The sequence below is a fragment of the Nyctereutes procyonoides genome, unplaced genomic scaffold, assembly GCF_905146905.1.
Source record: "Nyctereutes procyonoides isolate TBG_1078 unplaced genomic scaffold, NYPRO_anot_genome, whole genome shotgun sequence".
Taxonomy (NCBI): Eukaryota; Metazoa; Chordata; class Mammalia; order Carnivora; family Canidae; genus Nyctereutes; species Nyctereutes procyonoides.
In genome coordinates this window covers 42,437,244-42,450,225 of record NW_026575131.1, presented here as the reverse complement: position 1 = coordinate 42,450,225, position 12,982 = coordinate 42,437,244, and the positions used below count along the sequence as shown (strand labels likewise).

Below are 12,982 nucleotides of genomic sequence, written 5' to 3'. Positions count from 1 at the left end.
TGAATAAAGCTTAAAGGTTTGAAATGGCCAGAGCCAGCTTCTGGGTGCATTCTGCATAATGGTTCACACCTCTGATTTGCTCATCGGGGTCTATGAGCACCCAGCACCTGTGTCTTTGCCAAGACCACGATCAGAGTAGCTAAAGAGGTAGTCAGGGGGATCCCTGGGTGGCGCAGCGGTTTGGCGCCTGCCTTTGGCCCAGGGCGCGATCCTGGAGACCCGGGATCGAATCCCACGTCGGGCTCCCGGTGCATGGAGCCTGCTTCTCCCTCTGCCTGTGTCTCTGCCTCTCTCTCTCTCTCTCTGTGACTATCATAAATAAATAAAAAAAAAAATTAAAAAAAAAAAAGAGGTAGTCAGGGGTAAAAGTGGATTTCTTTCTCATTTAGAATAGTAAATATATCATCTCTCAGAAAGCAAGCTAATCATCTCAACCTTATACTGCAGAACCTTCCTCCTGCTTTTCCCAAACATGGTATTTTACAAAAGGGCAAATCTGCCAGAAAGAGGATCAGGGTGAAGTTTGGCACACAGGGTTTGCTAAATGGGGCAGAAACTGCCTTTTCTTTCCTTTTGTTCCTTCCCCGGCCTTATTTAACTCTCCACTTTCCCCAGTCAATAACCCCCATTAACCCCTCACCCTGGCACCTGGCAACCGCCATTCTACTTTCCATCTCTATGATTTTGACTAAGTGTCTCACATATGATTCTAAGTGGAATCATCCTGTCTTTTTATAACGGGCTATTTCACTCGGCATAAGGTCCTCAAGGTTCTTCTGTGTTGTAGCAGGTGTCAGAATCTTCTCGTAAGGCTGAATAATATTCTATTGTATGCATGTACCACATTTTGCTCATCCATTCATCCACGGGTGGAGAGTGGATTTCTTCAATGTTTAAGTTATTGTGAATAATAATATGGCTATGAACGTGGGTATATAAATATTTCTTCAAGACTCTGCTTTTGGAGCACCTGGGTGGCTCAGTTGGTTAAGTATCTGCCTTCAGTTCAGGTCACTATCTCAGGGTCCTGGGATTGAGTCTCGCATTGGGCTCTCTGCTCAGCAGGGTGTCTGCTTCTCCCTTTCGCTCTCCCTCTGTGCTCTCTCTCTCTCAAATAAATAAATAAAATCTTAAAAAAAAAAGACTCTGCTTACATTTCTTTTGAGTATACAACCAGAAGTGGAATTGTTGGATCACACAGTAATTCTATGTTTACATTTTTGGGGAACCACCATACTGTTTTGCACAGCAGCTATACCATTTTACATTTCCACAAGAGCACACAAGAGTTTCAATGTCTCCACATCCTCACCAACGCTTGTTATTCTCTGTTTTTTTGGATTGCACCCATCTTAAAGGCAGTGCGGTGGTATCACATAGTAGCGCTGTTTTGCATTTCCCTCATGATCACTAGTGTTGAGCATAATGTGCGCATGTATCTTCTTTGAAGAAATGTATTTTCGAGGCAAGTCCTTTGTCTAGTTTTGAATTGAGTTTTTGTTCAGTTACAGCCTCTCTTGGAAAATATCCCATACATTTGAGAAGAGTGCATGTGCTATTGTTCTTGGGTAGAGTATCCTGTATCTGTCGGTCAGATCCAGGAGGCTTATTGTGCTGTTCAAGCCCTCTGCTTCCTGACTTATCTTCCATCTGGTTGTTCTTTTTGTTATCAAGAATGGGGTGTTCAAATCTCCAACTATTATTGTGCAACTGTCTTTTCTCCCCTTCAGTCCTGTCAGTTTTTGCTTCATATATTTTGATGATCTGTCATTAGGTGTAAATGTAGCTGTTATATCTTCTGGCTGTATTGAGCTCTTTATTAATATATAATATCTGCCTTTGTCTCAATCTTCTTTATTGATTTTTTTAAAGATTATATTTATGTATTCATGAGAGACGTACAGAGAGAGAGGCAGAGACACAGGCAGAGGGAGAAGCAGACTCCATGCAGGGAGTGACGTGGGACTCGATCCCGGGACTCCAGGATTACACCCTGAGCTGAAGGCAGGTGCTTAACAGCTGAGCCACCCAGGCGTCCCCAATCTTTTTTGATTTAAAATCCATTTTATTATTATAGTTATATTAGTATATTAGTATAGTTATCCCTGTTCTCTTTTGTTTCACATCTTTTGGTAAATATTTTTTTCCATCCTTTCACTTCCAATACATTTGTATGTTTGGATCAAAAATGGGTCTCTTGTTGACAACATATAGTTAGATTGTGTTTTGTTTTGTCTTGTTTTGTTGTTATTCATTCTACCATTCTCTATCTTTTGATTGGAGAATTTAATCCATTTACTTTTAAAGTAATTACTGTTCAAGAGGGACTTAATTCTGTCAGTTTGCCATTTTTTTCTATGTGCATACTTACAGCTTTTTTGTCCCTCATTTCCTGCACTGCTGTCTTCTATTGTGTTTGGTTGATTTTTTTGTAGTGAAATGCTTAAGTTCCTTTTTATTTTCTTTTGTGTATATTCTAAAGCTCTTTTCTTTGTGATTAACATAGGGATAGCACATACCAACTCAAAGTAATAGCAGTCTAATTTAAATTTATACCACTTTAATGTCAACAACACACAATACTCTGCTCTTTACAGCTCTGTCCTCCGCCCTCACCTCACACATCTTTATATATTGTGTGCCAAGGGGAGGCATTGGGGGATTGGTAGCTGCTACTGTGCCAAAAACTATAATTTACCAAAGTTAACTGCAGCTGATCATCCAAGCCTTCCCCTGACAGTTGTGGCTTTTAGTACATTCCAGAGTTCCAGAATAGTTAGATTAGACAGATGCTGTCAGTGCAATTGTTGTCTGGGTAGGGAGAGAGACTTCTGGTGCTTCCTATGCCACTACCTTCCCAGAATCTCTGTGCTGTTTTCTTTTAGAAAAACTTCTTTCTGAGAAGTGGGACCTATAATAACTGAGGCCCTTCTCAATAAGGACATCTCTGATACAAGAGACCATTTTGCATTCCCTTTTCAATAAAAATCTCTGCCTAAATAAAATTTCCAATCAGACCCCAAATCCATGATGTCACTGAAGCCAGTGTGCATGGTCACATAAAACTCATCTTGTTTTCCACAACAGTCCCCTTGTTAAAATCAAGTTCTGCTCATCTCATGCAAATTATCACTTGTAGAAGAGAAAGGAAGATTTCCTGATAGAGGGACTCACAAGATAAAGAAGCCCAGAGTCATTAGACACAGGAGCAGATGTACCCTGTACATCTGCTTGACTCACACTCATGGTTGCATAAGTAAGATTTCAAAATTAATATTACTCTGGAGACCTCAACCTAGTGTACAATGCTCCTGGTTGGAAAAGAAGAACTATATCATTCTTTTTTTTTTTTTCTCAGATCTTTACCATTACTTGCCGTTGTATCTCCGCCTTCTTTTCTGCAGGAAACATTATTTCCTACTTCTGCACACCAAGTTTCTACCTCTAGATCTGTTTGTTCAGTTGCTGTGAAGCCTGACCTTCCAGTGCCACTTGTAAGAAGCCATCCACTGGTGAGTTGTGGGTGCTTTTTCCATTATTTTATGAATCACAGGCTCAAAGTATCCCAATACTGGAGAAGCAGGGACTGGGAGCACCCTGAAGGTTGCATAGCTCCTCCGGACCCTGAGGGATGGTTCTTGGGGGTAGAAAAGGGTGGAGGGTGGTGTCTGTATCAGAAATGTTGTAGAGGCCTTGATGGCAGTGAACAAGGGCAGAGCAGGGTGAGACCATCCCATAGGGCTCAGGTGAGAGGACAGTATGCTAAAGAGGACAGTCAGGAAAGTAAGGACACTCAGGCTTCTCAGCAGTTTCTCCTCTCACTCAATCCCTGCCAGCCCCTTACGGCTTTAAAGAGCTGGAACTTTCTATCCAAAATACTCCCCCTCCCTCCTCCAGTCCATATATGTGATGGTCCAGGCCCTAAACCAAAATGGACTTCTTGCCTCAATTGAGAAGGCCCACAGGGGCTGAAGTGAGGAATCTACTTTTCCGACAGGCAGCTTTGAATTGATTAAGGAAGTATTCTGACACTTAAAAGTGACACCTTGCAAGTGTCTGCTGTGCCAGGAGTTAGATGTGCTGGAGGGACTGGGGAAAAGTAGTAGAGGAGGAGGTGGCTGGTGGTTGAGAAACCAGTGTAGGTAAACAACAAAGCAGAGAGAACACACGGTGGAAGTGGTCAGGGCAATTCGCCCCCTCTCACCATACCTTCTCCCCCTATCTGAAACACCGGAGGGTCTAGGCTGTGCATTTCTGACTATCAGACTTCCTGTGATACCGAAGCCCAGCATTTGAAAACCACTGGTCCAGTGCATACTTTCCCGTCCAGATGTGGAGGTTAGCCCTGTGGTTGGTTACAGAGCAGCCCAGAGGGTGTGCTGCACTTAAGGGGGTATGTGCAAGGTTACCCAAAATTTTAGTCTTTATACGATCTCACACTGGATTACCTGGGAGGCTAGTCCACAGTGGGACATTGTGTTTCTTGGTAGCTTGCAGCCTGCTGGTTCTTTGTCAATCACTTACTGAAATGGTATTTATTTAGCAGCCTCTAAGTGCCAGATTGGGCTCTGGGGCACCAAGACACCTTATTGCAAGACAAAGGTCTTGGCCCCTGTGGAGCTTATTTGTGTGTGTGTGTGTGTGTGTGTGTGTGTGTGTGTGCTGTGCACACACACACCTCTGCACGCATAGGTGGGGAATGCTTGTATGGGTGAATGTGTGGGTTTTAGGTCTAAATGCCAAAGAAGTTCTGTTGAGGGCATGGAAGCATATCTACAAAATTGTTATCTATTCTATATCCATCCCTGCTCTCCCAGACTGGAGATAGGAGCTCCTGAGTTCTTTTGTAACAGAATAACCCCAGATCCAAAATCCAGCTTAGCTATTACTTGTTTTGTGAGTTTGGGAAAATCATTTAACTTGTCTTTGTTTAAATTTTGAATTACTTCGCTTGTAAAATGTATAAACACTTGCTCACAAAATTTTTGCAAATATTCAACTAATTAATGTATGCAAAGTATTCAGCACAGCACCTGGAGCTTTAGGTGCACATAATTAATGATCATTGCTGTAATTACTTAGGTGGATACTACCCCACCCCTCAGACCTTGATTAGAGGTCTTATTTAGTTGCTGCAGATTTCCAAGAATCTGGCTCAGTGAAATGCAAAATCTATGAGATGAATCGATCATAAGAAAAATAGGAGAATAAGGTGTGTACAAAGATAAAAACCAATTCACAGTCACTAACAAGAAAGAAAAAAAAGAATATTCTTTTTTCTTTTTTAAAAAAAATATTGTATTTACTTATTCATGAGAGATACAGAGAGAGAGGCAGAGATATAGGCAGAGGGAGAAGCAGGCTCCCTGCAAGCTGCCTGATGCAGAACTCAATCCCAGGACCTTAGGATCCTGACCTGAGCCAAAGGCAGACGTTCAATCACTAAGCCACCCAGGTGCCCCCCAAAAAGAATATTCTTGAGAATCAAGCCTAATGATGTTAGATGTCATACTTAGTATAAAGACTTTCATGCATTCTTTCAATGAATATTTATTGGTGCTTCCTTCAGCCAGATAATATCATAAGAGCCAGAGACAGAAACATAATCTGGACTTCAAGGGGCACACAGTGTGTGGGAGATCATGTGATAAGGGCTTGTTTAAAGGCATACACGGTGTTATGAGATGATTCAATTGATTAGAGGAGGCAGGCTTGTCTCCACAGAGAAGGAGAATTTGAGCAAGAGGCACTGGCGGATGACTAGGAGCTCACCAGGCATTTTACACAGAGCGGGCAAGTGTATGCAAAAACCACGGAAGCTGGTGAGTTTGCAGGAAAATAGACAGAAGATTGCCAGGGTGGGAGCACAGGACCTGGAGTTTGAGAAGTGACTGGCGATAAAGCTGGGAAGATGTGAGTGTAGAAAAGACGGACGAGTGGTCTGGGCATTGCCTTTGAGGTCCACCACTTCAAATGCATGGGACCACTGCAGTTCTCAGGTGAGAAGCACCCGCACGGTCCCATTGCAGTGTTGGGGAAGGCAGGTTGAAAGGAGTATGGTCAGGAATAAGCTGTAAGCAAGGCAAGACCATAGCAAAGATGAAAGTGGGGAGCATTTAAGGCAAGGCAGTGGCAGCTGACAGAAATGTAGAGGGGCTGAACCCGGAGGTGTTTATGAGTCAGAATTCATGTGACAATATTAGTGACAGTAGCACAGAGCACATTGTCATGCCAGGTGCTACACTGAGTCTTTATCTCCATCCATCTTTACATCCACTCAGCATAATTAATGTTTTAGACATAAAAAAAAAAGGTTAAAGAAGTAATTAGCCCCAAATGCCACAACTTGTTAGCCGGAGGGTTCAAATCTGGGTCTGTTGGCTCCTAAAGTCTGCCCCTAACCTTCTGAAGAGGAGGGGACCCGAGACAATGCCCAGTCTAGCTTCCTAGACGCTGGAGTCAAGGACATTAGCCAAGATAAAGAGTCCATTAGCTGAAGCACATTTCTGGGGATGTTGAGTTTAGGGTGGGTTTAATTGGAGGTACCTGTGTGATACCCACTTTGCTCACTGCTGTATCGCTAGTTACCTAGAACAGAGTAGGGCTCACGGTAGATGCTCAGTAACACTGGTTAAATGGGGAGCTATGCAGGAGGCTGTAGAGGAAGTGATGGGGAATTCAACTCCAAGATGTAGGGGTTGAAAGGTGGGACCGGAAAGCAGAGCTTTGGGCTGCATTGGCACTCAGGGGGCCTGACACCCTGCAATTAGACAACAGGACCCAGCAAGCACTTCAGAGCGAGAATAAAGAGGTAGCAGGTAAAGAGGTGGCAGCAAAGGATGGTGGTGCCCAGGGCTCCTCTCAGTGCGGGCAGGCGAAGGAGACACCAATAAAGAAAATGAATGAAGCAAGAGGCAGGGGCTAACCTCCTAGAAGCCAAATGAGTTTTAAATGGAAGAACTTCGCAGAAGGATCCAATGTCTCGCAGAGGATGAGGCTAAAGCAGAGCCAGGGCAGTCAGAAGTTGGGTAGTGTTTGCAAACGTTCCAGGAAAGAAAGCTTCGGTGGGGACGTGGAGGCAGAGAGTTGAAAGGGGAGTCAGTGAGAAGGCGTTCAGCTGCAAGTAACAGAACACAGGATTCACAGGAGTTTAAAAACAAGGACTTTTTTTTTTTTTTTCAGGAAGTCAGAGGATGGGCAGTTCAAGGCTGGGCTTATGACTTGGTGGTATTGGGACTTAGCCTTGTGTTGTTGCTCCAGTTCTCTGAGTCTTCTGTTCAGGGCCCCCAACACCAAGCCCTCACTAGACAAGCGCCAGAAGCAGAAGGGTCAGGCCCGGGCTTCCGGTGCATCTCTCCTGTCAGAGCAGAGCATTCCTGGAGGCCCCCTCACAGATCGCCCTTCCTCAGGTCACAGGCCTGTGTGCCCCCTGCAGAGGAGGCAGAGAGGCAAGTGTGCAGCTTGGGGAACTGTATCATGAGAAGTCGGATCCTCCAAGAAGGCCCAGCCTGTTGAGAAATGGCTGGCGGGGAGAGACAACGAGCATCTGCTCCCAGGAGTAAAGGGAAGTGACCAGCCAGCATGAGAGCTTTCCAGGCCGTGGCTGCAGAGCAAAGATAAAGACTGGGCCATCGCTGAAGCGGAGCCAGGCTATTTTGCAGGTCAGGGATGGCAGCCCTTACGTGATGTGTTATCATTTGTTCCCTGATTACAGGTCGGAGGAAGATGGGTGACAATGGCACCTTCTCCCAGGTCAGCCACAACATGCTGTCCACATCGCATTCTCTGTTCACAACCAACATCCAGGGCAGCGATGAACCCACCACCATTTACGACTATGATTACAGCGCGCCCTGCCAGAAGAGCAGCGTGAGACAGGTCGCCGCCGGGCTCCTGCCTCCGCTCTACTCACTGGTGTTCATCTTTGGCTTCGTGGGCAACATGCTGGTCGTCCTCATCCTCATCAACTGCAAAAAGCTGAAGAGCATGACTGATATCTACTTGCTCAATTTGGCCATCTCGGACCTGCTCTTCCTTCTCACCATCCCATTCTGGGCCCACTACGCCGCGAACGGGTGGCTCTTGGGGGAGGTGATGTGTAAGTCATTCACGGGGCTATATCACATTGGGTATTTTGGCGGGACCTTCTTCATCATCCTCCTGACCATAGATAGGTACCTGGCTATCGTCCATGCTGTGTTTGCTTTAAAGGCCAGGACGGTCACCTTTGGGGTGGTGACAAGTGGGGTCACCTGGATGGTGGCTGTGTTTGCCTCTCTGCCCAGGATCATCTTCACCACGGTGCAGATAGAAGATTCCTTTTCCTCCTGCAGTCCTCAGTTTCAACAAGCATGGAAGAATTTCCATACAATAATGAGGAGCGTCTTGGGCCTGGTCCTGCCCCTGCTGGTCATGGTCATCTGCTACTCGGCCATCCTCAAGACCCTGCTCCGCTGTCGAAACGAAAAGAAGAGGCATAAGGCTGTGAAGCTCATTTTCGTGATCATGATTGTTTACTTCCTTTTCTGGGCTCCCAACAACATCGTCCTTCTCCTGAGCACCTTCCAGGAGTCCTTTAACGTGAGCAACTGTAAGAGCACCAGTCAGCTGGACCAAATCATGCAGGTTACAGAGACCCTCGGGATGACCCACTGCTGCGTCAACCCCATCATCTACGCCTTCGTCGGGGAGAAGTTTAGAAGGTATCTCTCCTTGTTTTTCCGAAGGCACATCGCCAAACACCTCTGCAAACAGTGCCCTGTCTTCTATGGAGAGACTGCAGATCGAGTGAGTTCCACATACACGCCTTCCACGGGGGAGCAAGAGGTCTGGGTTGGCTTGTAAATGAGTAGCAGTTTGTTTCTTACTTTAAAGGGGGATGGCAATCTGTACATAATAAGCCTCAAGGGTCTATTGCTGAAGAGAGGCCTGTGAGTCTCTGAGGCGAGTCCCCGGGGCCTCAGGGTATTGAGCACCACCTACAGACTTCGTCCCTCGCTGTGTAGCCAATGCGCACTCAGGGGATATTCCAGAACAACCGTGGATAGAGACTTCTCCAGCAAGCTCCTCCCAGTTCCTGGAACACACCACATCTGGAAAATGCTTCTGTGCTTCCCTGAGCCTTCACCTTTGATTGCTTCTCTGGCTCTGCAATGCTATACCTTTGGTCAGGGGCCCAGCTGGACACTGGCAGATGGCATGAGGGCACGTGGGGTCAGGGCTGAGTGCCAGGGGTGGGGGGTGTGGTCAAGGTGTGAGCCTGGAAGAGGAGGATGGCAAGGGCTTCCCTAAGCCCAGCCAGACAGCCCCACCTCTCACCCTTGTTAGCTTGGAAGGCCTCACCTGCTCAGGGAGAGCTTGGGGACTGCAAAACTCTTTGACAGCTTCATTTGGGTCTGATCGTCCTCTTCTGTGTAAATACACGATCCATTTTTCTTTGTTGGCGATTTATTTGTGACAACCACGCACCCTACATTTGAAATGTGTTAAGTATCAGGCACTACTGTTGACGTGCGTCTTTAAGCCACATCCCCCTATGTAAAAATGTATGAACAGTTTTGTTTATAAAATAGGTGTCAGCTATGAAGAGATGAAAAATAAAGCTCTTGTTTGCTGTGCCCAGGGAAAGGGGAGGTTTGCTGGTAGTGATGGGGAGAAGGTATGAAGGCAGATGAGATCCTGCCTCAGGAGGGCAGGGGCTGTAGTGAGAGCTCAGGAGGATGTGTGAGGCCCAGCCCAGCAATGTTTCCAGAATCAGCTAGGAGAAGAGGCCAGGAAGGATGTGTCAGAACCATAGAAGCCTCAGGTCTTTGGATCTGCCTGTCCCTGCTTCCTGCCACCCTGGCCCCATCTGTCACCTCACCCCCAGCCCCCAGCCCCGTCTCCTGCCCAGAGGACTGCCCTACACCTGAGCCACTTCATGGAGGTTCAGAAGAGTAGCCTTGGGGAGTATAAAACGGTACAGCCAGAACCCTCAGGGGGCCCTGGAGAGGGGGAGCAAATATGTGGGGGCCCTGGGGTATATTGCCAGGCTGGACAAGGAGCCAAGACTTGAGAGAAGTCCTTGCCTTAGAAGTCATATGCCAGCCTGTGAATCTCGGGATCTAACCAGATGGGGCAAACCTACACAAGAAAGACTCTGGATGGGTCAGGGAAGTGTTTTCCAAACTCCCTTCAAGCCCCTCATTTTTGGATACAGGCATAGAGTTTGCATATGTTAAAAAAATCATAATAAAGTAAAAAACAGAAGTAAAGCTGAAACTATAACTTACAAATGGGGCAGAGTATCATTTTAAGAGTTGCTATTATGTCCAGCCTGAATATACTGTATTAGTCCTAGAGAGAACTCTGGTTGTGAGCTTAAAATGTTGGAGCCTGTGGTATGTTTGGGAGACTACCAATTCAACATAAATAGTTGATCAGAGAGTCCGGTGTCTGCGGTCTACTGCCTACTAGCCTATGATGACGTAGAGTCTAACTGGGACCATTTGGATAGTAGCACGCACTCCACAGGTCATATCTTGGCCTTGCTGCCACAATCCTTGTGTGTCATTATGATGCCTAGGAAGTCATGGATCTAATCATCTTCAAATGCTTCAGTGCTTTGCAGACCATTCATGTACAAACTGTCTGGTTGGGTGTGGGAACTCCTAAATCACACTGACCCCTAATCAAACTTTTAAACTCGATTTGTAAAGGAAGGGAGTTGGGTCACTAAGTCAGCAAAGACTTTTGTCTTGGCTGAACCAAGTTAAGAACGTACACACGTTACCCAGTGTATTTCTGATATGACCCAAGCAGGAAACACAGGACTTCTGGAACCTGGCAGCTTGGGAACTGTAAGTGACAATGGTTCCCCTTTCCTTCTTTGTGGCTAGAGGTTTCAGAAAGAAGTGTGTATGTTTGGGGTTAGGGAGAGCATGCTTCACTTTCCAATATCTGTAGCATCCTAATGAATGCATGAAAGTTTGTTTGGATGATGAAATGTAAATATTGGGGTTATTTTTGTTTGTTTTGCTTTGTTTTTAAAGATTTCATTTATTTATCATGAGAGGCAAAGAGGAAGACAGAAACATCGGCAGAGGGAGAAGCAGGCTCCATGCAGGGAGCCCAATTTGGGACATGATCCCAGGACTCCGGTAACATGCCCTGAGCTGAAGGGAGATGCTTAACCGCTGAGTCTCCCAGGGGTCCCAATCTTGGGTTTTTTTTTAAGCTATGATTTGGAAAATAAATTAATGTCCTAACTACATTGTTGTTTACAAAATGATCTGATTAGGACTCCCCCCTGCTGCACCCCCACCACAGGCTCTCGCAACCACTATTCTGTTCTATACATCCATGATTCTGACTATTTTAGATAACTCATAGAAGTGGAATTGTGTAGCTTTTGTCCTTCTATGAAGGTTTTATTTCACCCAGCATAATGTCCCCAATGCTCACCCATGTTGCTGCATATGGCAGGACATCATTTTTTATAAGGGCGAATAAAATATTCCATTGCATGTATATGCTGCATCTATTTTATACATTTATTAATGTGCATAAAATTTCAGTTATACAAGGTGAGACATTCCAAACATCTGCCTGACAACGTTGTACATGTTGATGCAATACCGTATTGTACACTTAAAAATCTGTTAAGAGGGTAAATGGCATGTTCAGCATTCTAACAATAATAATAATAAAAACTGCCTATTTTGTTATTCTGTGGTGTGGTAGATTGTCTTACTGTTCACCACTTTTCATTCCTTCCCTTGTGTGATGACACATGTCTGTCCTTGCAGTGTGACTTGCAGTGTGCCCTACAGGTGTCCTCCCCTGCCCCATCCATGGGAGGCTCGGCCACCAAAGAGTGAGCAGAAGTGCCATCTGTTTCATCTATACAGAGTAGTAGAAGTGACTGGGCTGAGGCTCTACTCTCCATGCTCAGCCACGGGAAGGTCCACCCCAGGCAACACCAGGTCCCATAAAGAGCCATCAAGAAGACATAGAGAACAGAACCAGAGCCCTGAACACAAGAGGTCCATGTTTGCTCTTTTAAGCCACTGTGGCAGCTGCTTGCCAAGAAGCACAGAGGCTAATTAGTACATACAATGCATAGTGGCTTCATAAATGCAAATTGGAAAAGTATCCATTTGTCATTCCATCATGGAATTTGGTGTGGCAAACACACCTGAGGATCTATCCTGTGCTGGTCTGGGTCCGGTACATAAAGATGGCTGTGTTAATTCCCATGTTCTTAGATCCCTCTAAGTGCAGGGACGGGGAGAGTAGGAGGGGCAGAGAAAGGGGAGCCCAGAGGAGAGAGTAACTAACTCAATGAAGGTCCTACATCACCACAGTAATAGCTACCATAGGGTTTTACTGCCACCAGAGAATCCACCACATAAAAGCTGCCTACTATCTCCATTTCTAGCAGTGGGAGCCTGGTCTTCTTATCCCGAGGTGAATGTTAGAGTGGGTTGAATCAAGCAGATATCAGGGAAGAGAAGCATCCCCAGGGATGGGTAGCTTAAGACTTCTGGTGGAGCCACCTCCTGGGAATGAGCCACCCAGACCCCATCTTCTCGGCTTTGCCTTTTCACATTATTAGGATTTCCCTAACAAGTTGAAATGGCTTCGGGGTGGATTACCAGTAGCAGCAGCAATGGCCACCAAGAGGAAGCTGGTCAGAGAGAAGAAGTCTCTGGGCAGGCATAAAGGTGATCACTAGGAATCTAGGGAAGGACTGGCCCTGGGTTTGGTGAGTGACTGAGGCTGGAAATATCTTCAGACATTGTTACTTTGACACTATGTTTGTGACTTGACCCAGGGGTGTTCTCCTGTCCTCAGGACCTCCTTGCAGCCTTGCTGCTATGCCTTGTCTCCTCCCTCTCCTCTCTCCAATAACCTCTTCGCCTGCTCAGCCAGCCTGCTGTCTAGTGGACGCCCCTCCCAGCAAGGAGATGCTGGCCTCCCCTTCTTGCAAGTCCCCATCCTT

The 12,982-nt window shown here is 45.9% G+C and overlaps 1 protein-coding gene across 1 annotated transcript; it reads left to right on the top strand.

Moving 5' to 3' along the window:
* Window positions 1-3,467: 3,467 nt before the first annotated feature.
* CCR2 (C-C motif chemokine receptor 2) lies at window positions 3,468-11,708 on the top strand. Its single transcript, XM_055343765.1, has 2 exons — window positions 3,468-3,512; window positions 7,715-11,708. The coding sequence occupies exon 2, from the start codon at window positions 7,726-7,728 to the stop codon at window positions 8,842-8,844; it is 1,119 nt and encodes a 372-aa protein (XP_055199740.1). The 5' UTR covers window positions 3,468-3,512; window positions 7,715-7,725; the 3' UTR covers window positions 8,845-11,708.
* Window positions 11,709-12,982: the final 1,274 nt, after the last annotated feature.

Excerpts from the sequence above, each read along its gene's own strand:
- CCR2 (XM_055343765.1), top strand. The coding sequence starts at position 7,726 with ATGGGTGACAATGGCACCTTCTCCCAGGTCAGCCACAACATGCTGTCC.